At 41.3% G+C, this 16550-nt stretch overlaps 1 protein-coding gene across 2 annotated transcripts in view; it reads left to right on the forward strand.

Annotated features, from left to right (window-relative positions):
- USP13 (ubiquitin specific peptidase 13) overlaps positions 1-16550 on the forward strand; it is a 130571-nt gene that overhangs the window by 47659 nt on the left and 66362 nt on the right. For both annotated transcript variants that reach the window (XM_043873797.1, XM_043873798.1), the window contains 3 exons: positions 902-1044; positions 4414-4598; positions 15063-15157. In XM_043873797.1, the coding sequence (XP_043729732.1) occupies positions 902-1044; positions 4414-4598; positions 15063-15157 (423 nt within the window). The remainder of the gene's footprint in view (positions 1-901; positions 1045-4413; positions 4599-15062; positions 15158-16550) is intronic.

Genomic DNA, 16550 nt, shown 5'->3' on the forward strand with positions numbered 1-16550 from the left:
TATAAATAATGCTTCTGTGAACATTTGTGGATAAGTTTTTGTGTAGACCTCTATTTTTATTTATTAATACCTTGAGTGTATACCTCGGAATGGAATTGCAGGGTCATATGGTAGTTCTATTTAACCATTTGAGGACCTGCCAAATTATTTTCCAAAGTGGCTGTGCCATTGAACATTCTCATCAGAATATGCTTTTAAAGAGAGCTAGAAATAGCTTACAGCATTAAGCAAACAGTGAATAGTTGTGAGAGGCCTGTGTTCAGGATCAACAGGGTTTGGGAGAAAGAAGAGAGTCTGCCCTCCCTGGTGGTTAGTTGGTGCCAAGCCGGACATCACAGATTTGCTCATAATGGCTGGTCTGGCACAGAGACATCTAGGCGTGTCCCCATCCAAGTTCACATTTGCACCAGATTAGGAAATGGAGCCATGCTGCTTTCATTCCATTCAAGTGCCCTTGACCACATGTCATTGTGTGATGAGTTAAGGATATTGGATATCTTGGTGTATATTTGTTAGGAGTAAAATATACCACTTGGGTAAATCCTAGGTATTCCTGTTGCTAATTTCACCCTTGTAAATTGTTCACCGTATACTTTCTACTCCACTTGCTAAGAGACAGAAATTGTTAAGTCTGACTTTTATGCTTGAATTTACAAACTGGATTTGGTTCTTTGCTATCTTGTGTCATTGTTAATACTGCAAATTCCAGGCCAGGACAAAACCTAGCTAGACCCAGGGGGAAGGTGCTACAGTCAGGAAACTAACATCTTGCTCTCGTGGTAACTAAGCTGTTTGAATTTTCTTGACTTAAGTTGTATTTATTAATAAACTTTAAGATTCATTTTACAAAAGTTGCTGTTCTCAAACTGTTTTATGTATTATATCTGCATTTGTCTTGTAGGTAACAATTGCTTGTGATGCAGTTCTCAGCTCAAAATCTCCATACAGAAAGCAGGACCCAGATACATGGGAGAATGAATTGCCAGTGTCGAAATATGCCAATAACCTCACCCAGTTGGACAATGGAGTCAGAATTCCTCCAAGGTGAGAGTCAGCAAAATGGAACTTTACTGCCTAAAACTGGCCAAAGGATTATTTCTTTTTCTACCTCTTCACTGAATTAGCAGTTATATATGTTCTTATCAGTTGTCTTTTATAAAAATAAGCTCAAAAATCTCTTTGGAATTATCTATACCTTTGTAGTAGATGCTGACTGTGGACAGTCTCTACCCTAGAGCCCAGTCATCCCCACCCTAAGGCATCTGATTGCAGACACCTGCAGCTCTTTCTCAGGGGCTTTCTCTATATGCCAGAGCCGGGTAGGCTGGTACATGGGACAATCAGAAACGCTGTGAAGTCATGCTCCCTCCTGTCCTCCTGGAACGGCCCCCACCCAGGGTCTGTGGAGTGGAAGGATGAATACCTAGACCCCCACCCTCAAGTGGGGTAACCGTCTCCTGGAGTTCCACAGCTGGACTGAGCCTCACTGGCCCAGGGGGTCATCTGCTTGTTGACAGTCTCCGGCCTGGCTGCCTACCCTTTCAGTCTGTCTTCCCTCAACTCCCCTAGGATGCTTCCTGGGATCACCTCCTGGACAAGCCATTTGCATTCAGATCTTTGTCTACCTCTAGGGGGACCCATGGAGAAGGCAGTAGCAACCCACTCCAGTACTCCTGCCTGGAAAATCCCATGGACGGAGGAGCCTGGTGGGCTGTAGTCGATGGGGTCGCTAAGAGTCGGAGGTGACTGAGTGACTTCACTTGCACTTTTCACTTTCCACTTTCATGCATTGGAGAAGGAAATGGCAACCCACTCTAGTGTTCTTGCCAGGAGAATTCCAGGGACGGGGGAGCCTGGTGGGCTGCCGTCTATGGGGTCGCACAGAGTCGGCCACAACTGAAGTGATTTAGCAGCAGGGGGACCCAGCTACAAAGACTTACAACAGTCTTTGGTTATCAGGTTTTGGCTGGAATGCTCTTTAGGCTTCACTGGCACCTCCTGTAATCGGAGGCAGGTGTGTTTCCAGAGGCAGGAGCTAGAGGGAAAGAGCAGGTGGATTCAGGATGTGTTCAGAATGGTTGGACCCTGGCTGTGCTACCTTCTGCTCTGTGTGGTCTTAGGGAAGGCTCCATACCTCTGGGTCTGTTGTTCTCTTTGATAGTGGGGATGGTAATAATGCTGAAGAGTGTGTATTAGAATTGCATGGTAAGACTTCTGTAAAGCCCTTGCCCCATACCTGACATTTAACCTTCACTGAAGTTGTTAATGCAAAGAAAGAGGAAAACAGTAGACAGGGAAACACTAGAGATCTCTTCAAGAGATTTGGAGAGATCCAGGGAACATTTCATGCAAGGATGGACACGATAAAGGACAGAAACAGTAAGGACCTAACAGAAGCAGAAGAGATTAAGAAGAGATAGCAAGAATACACAGAAGAAGAATACAAAAAAGGTCTTAATGACTTGAATCATCACAATGATGTGGTCACTCACCTGGAGCCAGACATCCTGGAGTATGAAGTCAAGTGGGCCTTAGGAAGCATTATTAGGAATGAAACTAGTGGAGGTGACAGAATTTCAGCTCAGCTATTTCAAATCCTAAGAGATGATGCTGTTAAAGTGCTGCACTCAATATGCCAGCAAATTTGGAAAACTCAGCAATGGCCACAGGACTGGAAAAAGTCAGTTTTCATTCCAATCCCAAAGAAAGGCAATGCTAAAGTATGTTTAAACTACTCTACAGTTGTGCTCATTTCACATGCTAGCAAGGTTATGCTCAAAATCCTTCAAGCTAGGCTTCAGTAGTACATGAACCAAGAACCTCCAGATGTACAAGCTAGATTTTGAAGAGGCAGAGTAACCAGAGATCAAATTGCCAACATCCATTGGATCATAGAAAAAAGCAAGAGAGTTCCAGAAAACATCTGCTTCATTGACTTCACGAAAACCTTTGACCGTGTGGATCACAACGAACTGTGGAAAATTCTTAAAGAGATGGGAATACCAGACCACCTTACCTGCCTCCTGAGAAATCTGTACCTCAGGTCACAAAGCAACAGTTAGAACTGGACATGGAACAATGGACTGGTTCCAAATAGGGAAAGGAGTACGTCAAGGCTGTATATTGTCATCCTACCTATTTAACTTGTATGCAGAGTACATCATGCGAAATGCTGGACTGGATGAAGCACAGGCTGGAATCAAGATTGCCGGGTGAAATATCAATAACCTCAGATATGCAGATGACACCACCCTTATGGCAGACAGCAAAGAGGAACTTAGCCTCTTGAAGAGGGTGAAAGAAGAAGGTGAAAAAACTGGTGTGAAACAACATCAAACAAACTAAGATCATGGCATCTGGTCCCATCACTTCATGGCAAATAGATGGGGAAAAAGTGGAAGCAGTGACATTTTCTTTTCTTGGGCTCCAAAATCTGCAGATGGTGACTGCAGCCATGAAATTAAAAGACTTGCTCCTTGGAAGAAAAGTTATGGCAAACCTAGACAGCATATTAAAAAGTAAAGACATCACTTTGCCAACAAATGTCCATATAGTAAAAGCTATAATCGTGTACAGATGTGAGACTTGGATCATAAAGAAGGCTGAGCGTCAAAGAATTGATGCTTTCAACCTGTGGTACTGGAGAAGATCCTTGAGAGTCCTTTGGACTGCAAGGAGATCAATGCAGTCAATCCTCAAAGAAATTAACCCTGAATATTCATTGGAAGGACTGATGCTGAAGCTCCAATACTTTGGCCACCTAATGCAAAGAGCTGATTCATTGGAAAAGACCCTGATGCTGGGATTGATTGAAGGCAAAAGGAGAGTGGGGGCACAGAGGATGAGATGGTTAGATAGCATTACCAACTCAATGGACATAAATTTGAGCAAACTCCGGGAGAGATAGTGGTGGACAAAGGAGCCGGGCATGCTACACCCATGAGGTCACAAAGCGTTGGCCACAACCTAGAGACTGAATAACAACAACAACAGCAAAGTGTTTACCTGTCTACTTAGATTGCCAGTGTGGTAGGGTTTTGTTTAAACTAGTAGTGAAGCATTACTACTAGCGGTTAATGCTTCAGAACCTCAGCTGTTTATACACATGGGATCTTTCATAATTTAAACTCACTCAGGCTTTGCTGTCTCTCATGTAAGGAATTTTAAGGAAATGACCTCTCTTCCTACCCTCAGATTCTGTGTTAGTTTTCTAAGGTAAAAGAGCTCTCTTGGAGGACCTGGCCCCCCGTGTGAGTGCCCCTTCTGCTCTGGAATGGGTCTCTGTTATTTCACTGACCATCTCCTGTGACCCTGCATCCCCCCCAACTTGAAGCACCCCGTCTTCTTGGATGTTAGTTTTCTCATCACGCCTTGTGCTGTGACTGTGCTCACTGTCCTCTGATGACTTCGCAGTGGCTGGAAGTGTGCCAGGTGCGACCTTCGGGAGAACCTCTGGTTGAACCTGACCGATGGCTCCATGCTGTGTGGGAAGTGGTTCTTTGACAGCTCCGGGGGCAACGGGCATGCGTTGGAGCATTACAGAGACACAGGCTACCCTCTCGCTGTGAAACTGGGGACCATCACTCCGGATGGGGCCGGTGAGTGTGACTTTACCAACCCGGGCACCTGCAGTGGCTCCCTCTCGGATTAACTGGTGTCTTCATCTCTGGGGTTGGAGGGCATAAGCTCGGGACTACGACAGCCCAGGCGTGAATCCTTTTATTAGCTGTGAGATCTTGGGTCAGCCTCCAGTTCCTCATCTTGAGGATAATCATGGCACCTCCCTCATAGGTTTGTCAAGGTGCATAAGCATTTAGCCTAGTGCCCACAAAACCTGGTAAAAGTTTTTTGCTTTTGTATCTTTCTGTATATCCCTTGGCTAATGGCTCAGCGGGAGAGAATCAACCTGCCAGTATAGGAGACGCAGGTTCGATCACTGGGTCAGGAAGATCCCCTGGAGAAGGACATGGCAACCCGCTCCAGTATTCTTGCCTGGGAAATCCCACGGACAGAGGAGCCTGGTGGGCTCCACTCCACGGGGTCACAAGAGAGTCGGACACGACTGAGCGACCAAAAAACAAAGAGGACAGGAGGACTCAGGACTTGTGAAGTAAATGTGCTTAATCAAACTCACCATTAGACTAGTAGGGTCTAGAGTCCATTAGGGGGATTAGTGTCACTATGGAGTAGATGGTTGTTCAAGATGCTGGGTGTTCAGACCCCTTGACATCAGTGGGCAGTGACTGTGTCCAGTACAACAAAGGGTTAGAAGCGGTTCCTACTTATACTGTCAGCTTCAGAACTGGTCCTCTTTGGGCTCCCACACTGTACATTAGCTTTTAGCCATGTTTGGACAGTTAATTCCTTCCACTGTTGGGTGAAGGAACAGATAATTTGTATCAGGATAGATAATGAGAAAATTAAATACTGAGCTGTGGCCATAAGAACCCATCATCTCGGTGTCACTGACATTTATGAAGCACCGACCTGGATCCACACTCAGGTTAGTCTTCTCCAACTGTCCAGGTGTTAAGTCTCTATTTCTTCTCTACTTTAAGGTAAGAGGATTTTTTTTTAAAGGACAAGTGTAGACATTTGTCTTTTCTTCTCTGTTATCTTTCTCTGACTGAATTTTGTTTGTTGTTGTTGTTGTTTTTAGTCGTGTCTGTTTGCCACCCCATGGACTGTAGCCTGCCAGTTGGATTTGGGGTGACATTGTTCTGTTGAATGACTGGTGTACGTAGTAACCATCACTGTCCTTGTAGGGCTCCAGAGAGAAGGGTTCATAACATAGGCATTCTAACCAAAGCAAACTTTGGTAACCATACATTTGTTGTCTGTGTCTGTGAGTCTGTTTCTGTTTGGAAATAAGTTCATTTGTATCATCTTTTTAGATCCCACATGCAATGATATGTGATATTTGTCTTTCTCTTTCTGGCTTACTTTACTTGGTATGGTAATCTCTAGGTCCACCCATGTCGCTGCAGATGGCAATATTTCATTCTTTTTATGCTGAAATTATATCATGTAGTGCTTTGAGACCAGTTATTAGAAGTGCAGCTCTCAGAACATCCTGTTCAAAACTAAAATTATTTATGTATGGAACTTTGTTCTAAAATTTCAGTTGAGCTTTGTCATCTTTGAGTTCCATACAAAATCTTATACTAGGCATGGATACTTTGGTTAAATGAACCAATTAATCTTTAAGTATTTAAATAATTGTATTCTATTTAAATATATGCTAATAATAAAGGCAAAGATTAATTCTATTCTCTAAGCATCTTTAATTTTCCAGAAGCCTTTTTTTTCCCTAAGCATGAAACTTATTTTCAAACTGTGATTTAGAGTTCATCTAAAGTTTCTTTCCTTTAATTTGAGACAGGAGACTTAGGGTGGACTGTTTGGATCTCCTTGCAGTCCATGGGACTCTCAAGAGTCTTCTCCAACACCACAGTTCAAAAGCATCAATTATTCTTGTTCCCCTGTGAGATGTTACAATTTTGCTTTTCTGATGAACATCTTTGTATATATGCAGGTCTTTGGGTGTTTGTCTAATGATTTGTTTTAGGACAGATTCCTGTGAACAAAGAATTGAACCTTTAAATTTAATTTTCAGTTGCTGAGTTTCTCTCTTAGACAACTGTGGTAATTCATATGCCCACCAGAAATGTATGAGAATACCCATTCCAACAAATCTTTGACAACTTTTCATATTCAGAATATTTAAAAACCTTGGCTAATCTGTTATCTTGTTTTAATTTGCTTTATAGTGAGGCTGAACTTTTTCATAGTATTCTTGGCTATTTGTAGTTCTTTATGTGACTTTCTTAGGCCGATTTTCTAGTAGGTGTATGTGTAGGTGTTTTCCTTACTGGCTTTTAAAAATTTCTTAACCATTAAGAATATTAACCAATTATCTGCCATAGTTAAGCTTTGTTTTTCTTGTAGGGGAGGGTGACCTTTCAAGATTTTCCTTATCACGTAATTGAGAGTATTTGAATAAATGCTACTTTTCAAGCATAGAAAACATAAAACATTGTCAAAAACAATGTGAAACATCAGCTATGATGAAGGTTCTTGAATTCACTTAGCTGAGATAATGTTCAATTTTTGAAAATAGATCAGGATTTGATTCCTGTTTATCTTATGCAGAGTTGGTTTTAATGCAAGTAATTATTTTCAGTCTAATTGTCATATTAGTTTATTTGTTGTTGTTGCTGCTGCCGTTCAGTTGCCAAGTTGTGTCCAACTATTTGCAACCCTCTGGATTGTAGCACGTCAGGCTTCCCTGTCCTCCACTATCTCCTGAAGTTTGCCCAAGATAGTTTATGGGAGATATCAATTCTATTTTTGTTTCTTTTAAATCTGTTTAATAGATTGCTAGGTGTAGCTTAATGTTTACTTATAAAAGCCAAATAAATTAACGAAAACGTGAAGTTTCTTCAAATGTCTGATGATGGGCTTTGTGGATGTTGAGGCCCAGGAGGGCAGGGTTCCCTCTGTCCGGGGCAGGGTGGCCGCCTCCTTATGAAGGGACTCCTGTTGACAGCCTAGCTTCCACACTCGATAGGCTTACTGAGGGGCTAGCTCAACTCACAAGAGCCAGAGTCTCTAAGTCAGGGAGTTTATTTTTTCATTTCTAATGAGAACCACAACTGTCTGTAAGTAGGATGTTTATGTCAACTTGACCAGTACATTCCTTCCCTGTGGGAAGCTGAATTATATTTAGACTATTGCTTAGTGAACATGGAATCCAAGCAGGTTGTGAACTCAGATATTTAATGGTGGTATGATCCAATCACCCTGGTTTCCTTCTCCCCAACAAGGATATACCTGTTCAGTGAGAAACTCCTACTCATCTTGACATCTCAGTCTAGAATTAGTTCTTCCAGGAAGCCTTGATCCCCCAGTCATGGCCATTGTGGTGGCTGGGTAATAAAAGTGGGCCCCCTATCAAATTCCACTCTGGTTCCATGGGTACGGCAGCAATCAAAATAAGAAACAGATCACCATACAAACAAACGAAGAGCTCTCCTCTGTGGGAGGAGACGTTCTTTGGCAGATCGAGGTTGAGGTTGGTGGGAAGGGAATGAAAAAGGTTGGGGGCAGGTGAGGGTGTTTTTTTCTTTCTTCTTGGAAGTTAGTTTACCTAAGAAGAAGCCTCAAAGCCTTGGTGATTGCAGGAGGGTCTTCTGAGATGCCCACGGTGAAACGAATCAGTGTCATTTTGAGGGGGGCGCTCCGAAGAGCACTGGTACCATAGTCCTTTCTGTCTCCATGCAGAGGAGAATTCAGTGAGAGCAAAGTGGCAGATAAGAAGTGATTTATTAGAGTAGGATGCTTGTGAAACTTACAAGCAGGTGGGAGAGAAGTGCCATGTCCTGAGAACTTAGTAGGCTGCAGTTTTATAATCAAAGGAAAAGTGGGGAGGGGGAGAAGACCTTCTTTGTCTTTCTTGAATAGATGTCACATTTCCATCATCAGTTCCAAGGTAGGACCAGGAAGCTTACTTGTCCCTGTGTGGTTAGGCCAGGATTGCCATATAGAATTTTGGAAAAATATTTTCAAGTTTTAGTACAATGAGGGTTTTTCATTTTGAAAAGTCACCTTTCCATAAATAATTATTTTTGTGTGTGTGCACAGAACTTGTTCTAGGGATCATTAATTTACTGAGTTCACTGGGCAGGATTTTGGGTCTCATGCCACCATTGTTTTACTGTTTTGGGGCATGTCCCTTGCTTCTGTTGCATGGGTTTTTTGGTAAGCAAGCCTGCTTGGTTTTGTGGTTAAGCAAACCTGCTTTCTTGAGTAATCATTAACTTACAAGGATCTCCCATATTTTTTACTTACAATCCCCCAATGGGACTAACTGTTTAATCGTCCATTTTGTCCCATCATTCTGTTCCTATCTGGCAGCTGTGAAATCACCTATCCCACTGACTCTGCCCAGCTCAGCAGCATCTCAAGGTGGTTTTTCTTACTTGGTCATCTTCACCACCAACCTGGGCATCAGTCCAAGGGTTTGGAATCAAGGATTGACTGCTTCATTTTAGTTTTGACCTGGCTTGTACCCCTCTGATGTGCTTCTTTGCTGCTCCACCATGGCACTTTTCACAAGACAGCAGACCCTGAACGACAATGTTGTTCACTATCATATCTCTAGCATCCAGCAAAGTCCCTCACGCATAGTGGGTGTCAGTACTTGTGGAGTAAACAGATGGAGGAAGACAGACACACCAATCAAGTTTGTTCCTCTGATTTATCTTTTTTTCTTTTCCTTCTTCATGTCTCTTTTACTGACATCTTTTTCCTCTTTCTTGCTTTCCATTCCTGACCACACTCTAGATTCTGTTTGGTCTGGGATTTATGCTGTCTAAAGTGATAGTACACACCTCTGACCTCATTCATTTTGTGTTTGACTTTCTAGATCAATTGTTGGAGCATTCTCTTGCTTCTCTTCTTTTCCTGTCTGTGGAAGGGTTCCATGGGTGCAAATATAAACTCATGGTGAAGAGAGACAGTTTGGGTGAACAGATCACACTTATTCTGGAGAGAACCTTTCCTCTGTGGCTTATGACTTGGTGTTTGACCAGCAGTTCTGTTTTTCTCTCCATTTGAGCTGTGAGAACAGAGCAGTGAAGCCAGCTACTATGGTTTCATTAGTTTTTCTAAAACACCAGAGCTCGTTGAAGTACATCTTTACCTCTCTCTCCTTCTTCTTTCCTGTGTGGGGATCTTCAGGCAAGATCTGGACTTCTGCCACTTTCTGGGGCTAAGAAAGAGAGCTGAAAGTCACATGAGCAAACCACAGCCAAGAAGACATCTGTGGAGGTCCATTATACAAACCAGCATTCTTATAAGACTGTTTGGAATAGTAACGTTTCAACTTATGAGGGCAGGGGCCTCATTTATCTAATTTCTTATTGTATCCTCAGTATCTGTACATATTTGGTATTCAGTATTTATTTGTTGACTACAGTGAATGAATGAACGAGTCAGTGAATCCATATGAGTGAACAAGGATGACTAGTGGTATGCTACTTCCTATAGAAATAGCATACCATCCTATAGAAATATTTGTAATATTTGTAATCTTTGGCAATTAGTTGTAAAACATTTTTTCAATCAAAATATAGTAAATTTGGAAAAACATTAATAGAAAAACAAAAAACAAAAGAAACCTCATTAGAGAAGAAATTATTACCACTTTTATATAATTCCTTATAGATTCTCAGTCTTGGTCTCAGTCTTAGCCTCCATCTGTATAAGATTTCCTTCATTAGTTTTGAAACTTAATAGACATACTATTTTATTTTTTAGTTTAAAAAAATTTTTATTGAAGTATAGTTGATTTACAAAGTTGTGTTAATTTCTGCTGTATAGCAGAATTTTTGATTCAGTTGTACATATATATATACATATACTTATTCTTTTCCATTATGGTTTATCACTCGATATTGATTATAGTTTCCTGAATGCACATACTATTTTCTAACGTGCTTATCACATCAATTCATGCTGGAAAATTTTTTTTTCCTTTAAATATTATCTTTATTCATTCATTGACTCATATGGGTCAAGGCTGGGTTGCAGATTGAAGTAAAAGTTACATATAATAAGTGGAACCTTTTAAAATTTTAGGTAATGAATTTTTAAAATATATAGCTCCCTAATTATTATTACCTTCACTATAAAGACAGTGAACATTTCCATGTCCTCACAAAATTCCTTTGAGATCTTTCTTAGTAAAATTTTTTATTCCTAGGCAGCCAGAGATCTTCTTTCTGTCATTTTGATTCAGTAAATCTTTTCTTAAATCTTTTCCCTTCTATGGACGTCTCTATGCTCTCCATGGCTTCATTTGTCATTTAACTTGAAACAATGACTGGTTTACTTCTAAAGTAAGTGTAGTTACTCATGAAACTCTGCTTAGGCTATTCCTAGGAGGATCTTTCTGTGAACTTCCTGTTTCTTAGCTTCTAGTTTTTAAGTCAAGGTTGGAGTTGGGGAGAGTAATACTTGTCAGGCCGTGCTTATTTGCTGCAGTAGTTTCTGAGTTAAGACTTGAGTTTGCTAAGCTGAAGATGGAGATAAAGTAAATTTCCTATTGAAAAATGTGTAAGGATTTTCAGTCCCCAACTCTACTTCAAATATTTTTTCTATGACTACATGTCACTTATAAATTCTTCATGGTTGCCAAGTTTAAGGATCACAGTTCATTTTTAGATTTCTTATGTGTTACTCACTAAACTGTTTTTGTCATTGGGGTAAGAAGTAACTGTTGTCTCTGACTAAATCATGTCATATTTTGGGGGTAGTTAATGACTAGAGATAGCATATGTTAATTTCTCACACAGGCAGGAGGCTAATAGCTTAAGAACCATAGAATTTTATGTGATTTTCACTTATTTCAAAATCTTAGACCAGTGCCAATGGTACATTTCTATCAATCTTATAATTTTCTCTTGGGGCCCTGATAAGGAGAGGCTTAAAGTCTTTAAGTCTTCAAAACTATCTCACTTGTTCAGTCGCTCAGTCATGTCTGACTCTTTGCAACCCCATGGACTACAGCACGTCGGGCTTACCTGTCCTTCACCATCTCCCAGAGCTTGCTCAAACTCATGTCCCTTGAGTTGGTGATGCCATCAAACCATCTTGTCCTCTGTCGTCACTTTTTGCTCCTGCCTTCAGTCTTTCCCAGCATCAGGGTCTTTTCTAATGAGTCAGCTCTTTGCATCAGGTGACCAAAGTATTGGAGCTTCACCATCAGTCCTTCCAATGATTTCCTTTAGGATGATTTCCTTTAGGATGGACTGATTTCCTTTAGGATGGACTGGTTGGATCTCCTTGCAAGTCCAAAGGGCTCTCAAGAGTCTTCTCCAACACCACAGTTCAAAAGAATTGATATTCTTCAGTGCTCAGCTTTCCTTATGGTCCAACTCTCACATCCGTACATGATTACTAGAAAAACCATGGCTTTGACTATAGGAGCCTTTGTTGGCAAAGTAATATCTCTGTTTTTAATATGCTGTCTAGGTTTGCCATAACTTTTCTTCCAAGGAGCAAGCGTCATTTAATTTCTTGGCTGCAGTCACCATCTGCAGTGATTTTGAAGCTCACGAAAATAAAGTCTGTCACTGTTTCCATTGTTTCCCCATCTGTTTGCCGCGAAATGTTGGGACCAGATGCCATGATCTTCATTTTTTGAATGTTGAGTTTCAAGCCAGCCTTTTCACTCTTCTCTTTCACTTTCATCAAGAGTCTCTTTAGTTCCTCTTTGCTTTCTGCCATAAGGGTGGTGTCATCTGCATATCTGAGGTTATTGATATTTCTCCCAGCAATCTTGATTCCAGTTTGTGCTTCATCCAGCCCAGTATTTCGCCTGATGTACTCTGCATATAAATTAAATAAGCAGGGTGACAATATACAGCCTTGACGTCCTCCTTTCCCAATTTGGAACCAGTCTGTTGTTCCATGTCTGGTTCTAACTGTTGCTTCTTGACCTGCATACAGGGTTCTCAGGAAGCAGGTAAAGTGAGAGTGAAAGCCGCTCAGTTGTGTCCGACTCTTTGTGACCCCATGCACTATACAGTCTCTAGAATTCTCCAGGCCAGAATACTGGAGTGGGTAACCTTTCCCTTCTCCAGGGGATCTTCCCAACCCAAGAATTGAACCAGGGTCTCCTGCATTGCAGGCGGATTCTCTACCAATTGAACTATCAGGGAAGCCCTAGGAGGTAGGTCAGGTGGTTTGGTATTCCCATCTCTTTAAGAATTTTTCACGGTTTGTTGTGATCCACACAGTCAAAGGCTTTGGCATAGTCAATGAAGCAGAAATAGATGTTTTTCTGGAACTCTTTTGCTTTTCCGTGATCCAAAGGATGTTGGAATTTTGATCTCTGATTCCTCTGCCTTATCTAAATCCAGCTTGAACATCTGGAAATTCTCAGTTCACCTACTGTTGAAGCCTAGCTTAGAGAATTTTGAGCATTACTTTGCTAGCATGTGAGATGAGAGCAGTTTTGCGGTAGTTTGAACATTCTTTGTTCAACTAGAAATTCTCACTAGTTTAATTAATAACCAAATTTAAAGTGCATGAGAAGTGTCATTTCTACCTTCTATCCAGTATTTGAGTGGTACTTTACTGTCACGTGTTGTAGATTGAAAATATAGTTGATACAGTTGTTTCAAGTTATTATTTCAAGGAATTTTGTTTTTTTTTAGTATTTAAACATTTGGGAAGTTTTTTCTTAATTGGCCCGGGGATTTTATCTTTTGCTTTTACTTTTGAGTGCACTGAATTGTATTTAGAAAAGAATATAGATGAAGGCTTCTATCCATATCCAAGTTGAAATGGGTGCCTAGGGGAAGAGGGATAGAAGAGAAAGCTATACAATGTTTAGTTTGTTAATAATAAAAAGACTTGACTTTTTTTGGGTGGCAGTGAGTCTCCATGTATCTGGGATTGGGTCAGAGTGTGACCGTAGTTCCTATATATCACATTGTTTTCTCCTCCTGGTATTGTTCCAGAGAGCAGGAAACTCCTTGAACAATCTTATCTTTTGCTGCTGTAAAGAATAATATCTTTTTATCTATTTTCACATTTTGTTTTTCCAATTTTAGAGTGAAGAAATTGTGGTTTTTTTGTTTGTTTTTTATTTTGTTTTTGTTTTTTGGCTAAACCACGTGGGATCCTAGTTCCTCAGCCAGGTATTGAACCTGTGGCCCTGGCATCGGAAGTGCAGAGTCTTAACCACCGGGCCACCAGCGAAGTCCCAAAATTGTGTTTTTTGACTCTCCATTCCTGTTAAGGGCCTCGGATGGTGCCTCACTGAGTCTAGGTCTCCTAAGAGATCTAAGTAGAAAGGACTGGGCCAGGAGTCAGACTACCTGGGTTTGGGTCACATGTGGGGTTTAAGACAAATGATTTAACTTTTCTAAGTCTCGTTTCCTCATGTGCAAAATGGGCCTGAAAACGTTTCCCTCTTCCCTGTTGCCCTGCCATGTGAGGACAGATAAGGCGGTGGTTTGGGTAGCTTTTGAAAGCGCTACACAGTGCTTCTCAAACTTTACTGTGTGCATGGGGATCTCATTAAAATGCAGATTCTCATTCAGTATGTCTGGCCGGAGCCCGAGATTCTGCGTTTCTAATGAGCTTTCAGGCATTGCTTCTGCTTTGAAATCATACCCCACACTTGGAGAAGTTGGAGAAGTTGGCTGAAGCCTTATGTGGTCAGGTGGGAGATGAAGGTCCTGAGGAGAGAAGAGGTCCCCTTCAGCACACAGCTTCCCAACACCAGAGCCCCATGAGTGGGTTACAGACAAGGCTGTCAACATGCTGATCTCTCAGATCCTGGGCTGGGTGCAGCCTCCTGAGTTACCCCACGTTACCAGACGCATCATCGTCTTCCATGTGCTAAGAGATGGGCACGTTTGGGGTGCACTGCAGTCTTCAGAGACCCCTCACCAGCTCTCTGAGGTGTGGACACTGGGGAGGAGGGGATGAGGGGGCAGATGGAGGTGGAAGGTCATGTGGTGGTAGCTCCGAGACTGTGGAGGGTTCCATGGGCAGAATTTTGTTTTGTCCTGCACCTCACACCACAGTCCAGCCATTCCGACAGCCCGAGGTCCTGTGTTTTCTCTGTTCTTCACCGCTTCCCCCTGCGGGCGGCAGGCAGTGTTACCGTTTCCTCCCTCCCGCTTCCCTCCTCCTGAACTTATAATCGTGCCACTGGGGTTAGAACAGTCAGTGTTACGCATTTGTATTTGTCTAGTTTTAAATTATTTTAGCTTTAGACACTGTCCTCTTGTTTCAGAAATCCTTTATAAAATTCTTTCTGAACTGTCAAAAGAATTGATATATAGATATATTTACAAAAATACCCATTGATTATATTTATTGTTTATCATCTGTCTTTCCCCCAGTTGAAAACTCACAAGAGGTTTTTGTTTGTTCTTTGATGTATCCCAAGCTCAGTGCGTAGGAGGAGCTTGGTGGGTGCGTGTTGAATATTGAATAACTTGATTGCAAATCTCAGTGCTTATTTTCTTTTCATCTTCTAGATGTTTATTCTTTCCAAGAAGAGGAAGCTGTTTTGGACCCTCATTTGGCCAAGCACTTAGCACATTTTGGAATTGACATGCTTCATATGCATGGGGTGAGAAAGGTCTCCTTTTGTGTCTGTTCCCACCTTGCGGGGAAACTGTTTGGTTTATTTATATAATTCCTATCACATACATCTTCATTTTATAGGTTTTAGGTTTTAATGTTTGCATTTACTTCTCAAACTTAGTTAGCATTTTCTCTTGGTTATCAGTTTACTTAGAGTTTTAAAATTTTATAATGAACATGGCACCTCATCAAGTACCATTTTTAGTTGGAGTTTACTTGCAAAATTTCTGTCTCCTTTGATGGAGAGTTGCATGAATCATTTTTTGTCGACTAAAGGCAGAAGGTACGGGGAGATGACCTTTAAAACGATTTGTGACCAACATCACTTTAATTAATTTCAGGAAGGGGAGGAGAGCTTCCTGAGGGGGTGTGGAAAGAGTAAACCAGCAGATTATTTATTGTTGATGGAAACTCTCTGCCTCGTTTTATATTGTTTTCAGGCTGGTGTTGTGACTGTGTAATATTTGACCCTATGAGGAGCTGGTTAAATGTGTGGTTTGCTTTAGCCCAGGCCATCTCCCTTTCCTCATGTTCTCCTCCTAACTCCTCTCTCTCACTTTTGTCACTTTTTTAGTTTGTTTTCTCTGCTCTTCTTTAAACCTCCCTCCTGTGTTGAGCTTCTCTCGAGCCTCGTGGTTTTATTCCACTTTCCTCTCCAATTGTCTTGCTTTTTGTCTGTTGTGTTGTATCTGCCTTCTTTTTTTTTTTTTTTTGATTCCTGTTTGTTTTCTTCCTCCTCCTATCCTCTTTCCCCTTAGTCTTTGTCTCTTTGACTGTTAAATCTTTTAAATGTGGTCATTTATTAAATTATGGAAAGCTATGCCTAACATAAAACTTACTACTTTAACAGTTTTTTTTTTTTTCTTTCCCCATTTATTTTTACTAGTTGGAGGCTAATTACTTTACAATATTGTAGTGGTTTTTGTCATACATTGACATGAATCAGCCATGGATTTACATGTATTCCCCATCTGGATCCCTCCTCCCACCTTCTTCTCCACCCGATTCCTCTGGGTCTTCCCAGTGCACCAGGCCCGAGCACTTGTCTCATGCATCCAGCCTGGGCTGGTGATCTGTTTCACCCTAGATAATATACATGTTTCGATGCTGTTCTCTCAAAACATCCCACCCTCGCCTTCTCCCACAGAGTCCAAAATTCTGTTCTGTACATCTGTGTCTCTTTTTCTGTTTTGCATATAGGGTTATCGTTACCATCTTTCTAAATTCCATATATATGCGTTAGTATACTGTATTGGTCTTTATCTTTCTGGCTTACTTCACTCTGTATGATGGGCTCCAGTTTCATCCATCTCATTAGAACTGATTCAAATGAATTCTTTTTAATTTTATTTTAACAATTTTTAAGCATACAGCTCTGC

This window comes from Cervus elaphus, chromosome 19 (genome assembly GCF_910594005.1).
Source record: "Cervus elaphus chromosome 19, mCerEla1.1, whole genome shotgun sequence".
NCBI classification, from domain to species: domain Eukaryota; kingdom Metazoa; phylum Chordata; class Mammalia; order Artiodactyla; family Cervidae; genus Cervus; species Cervus elaphus.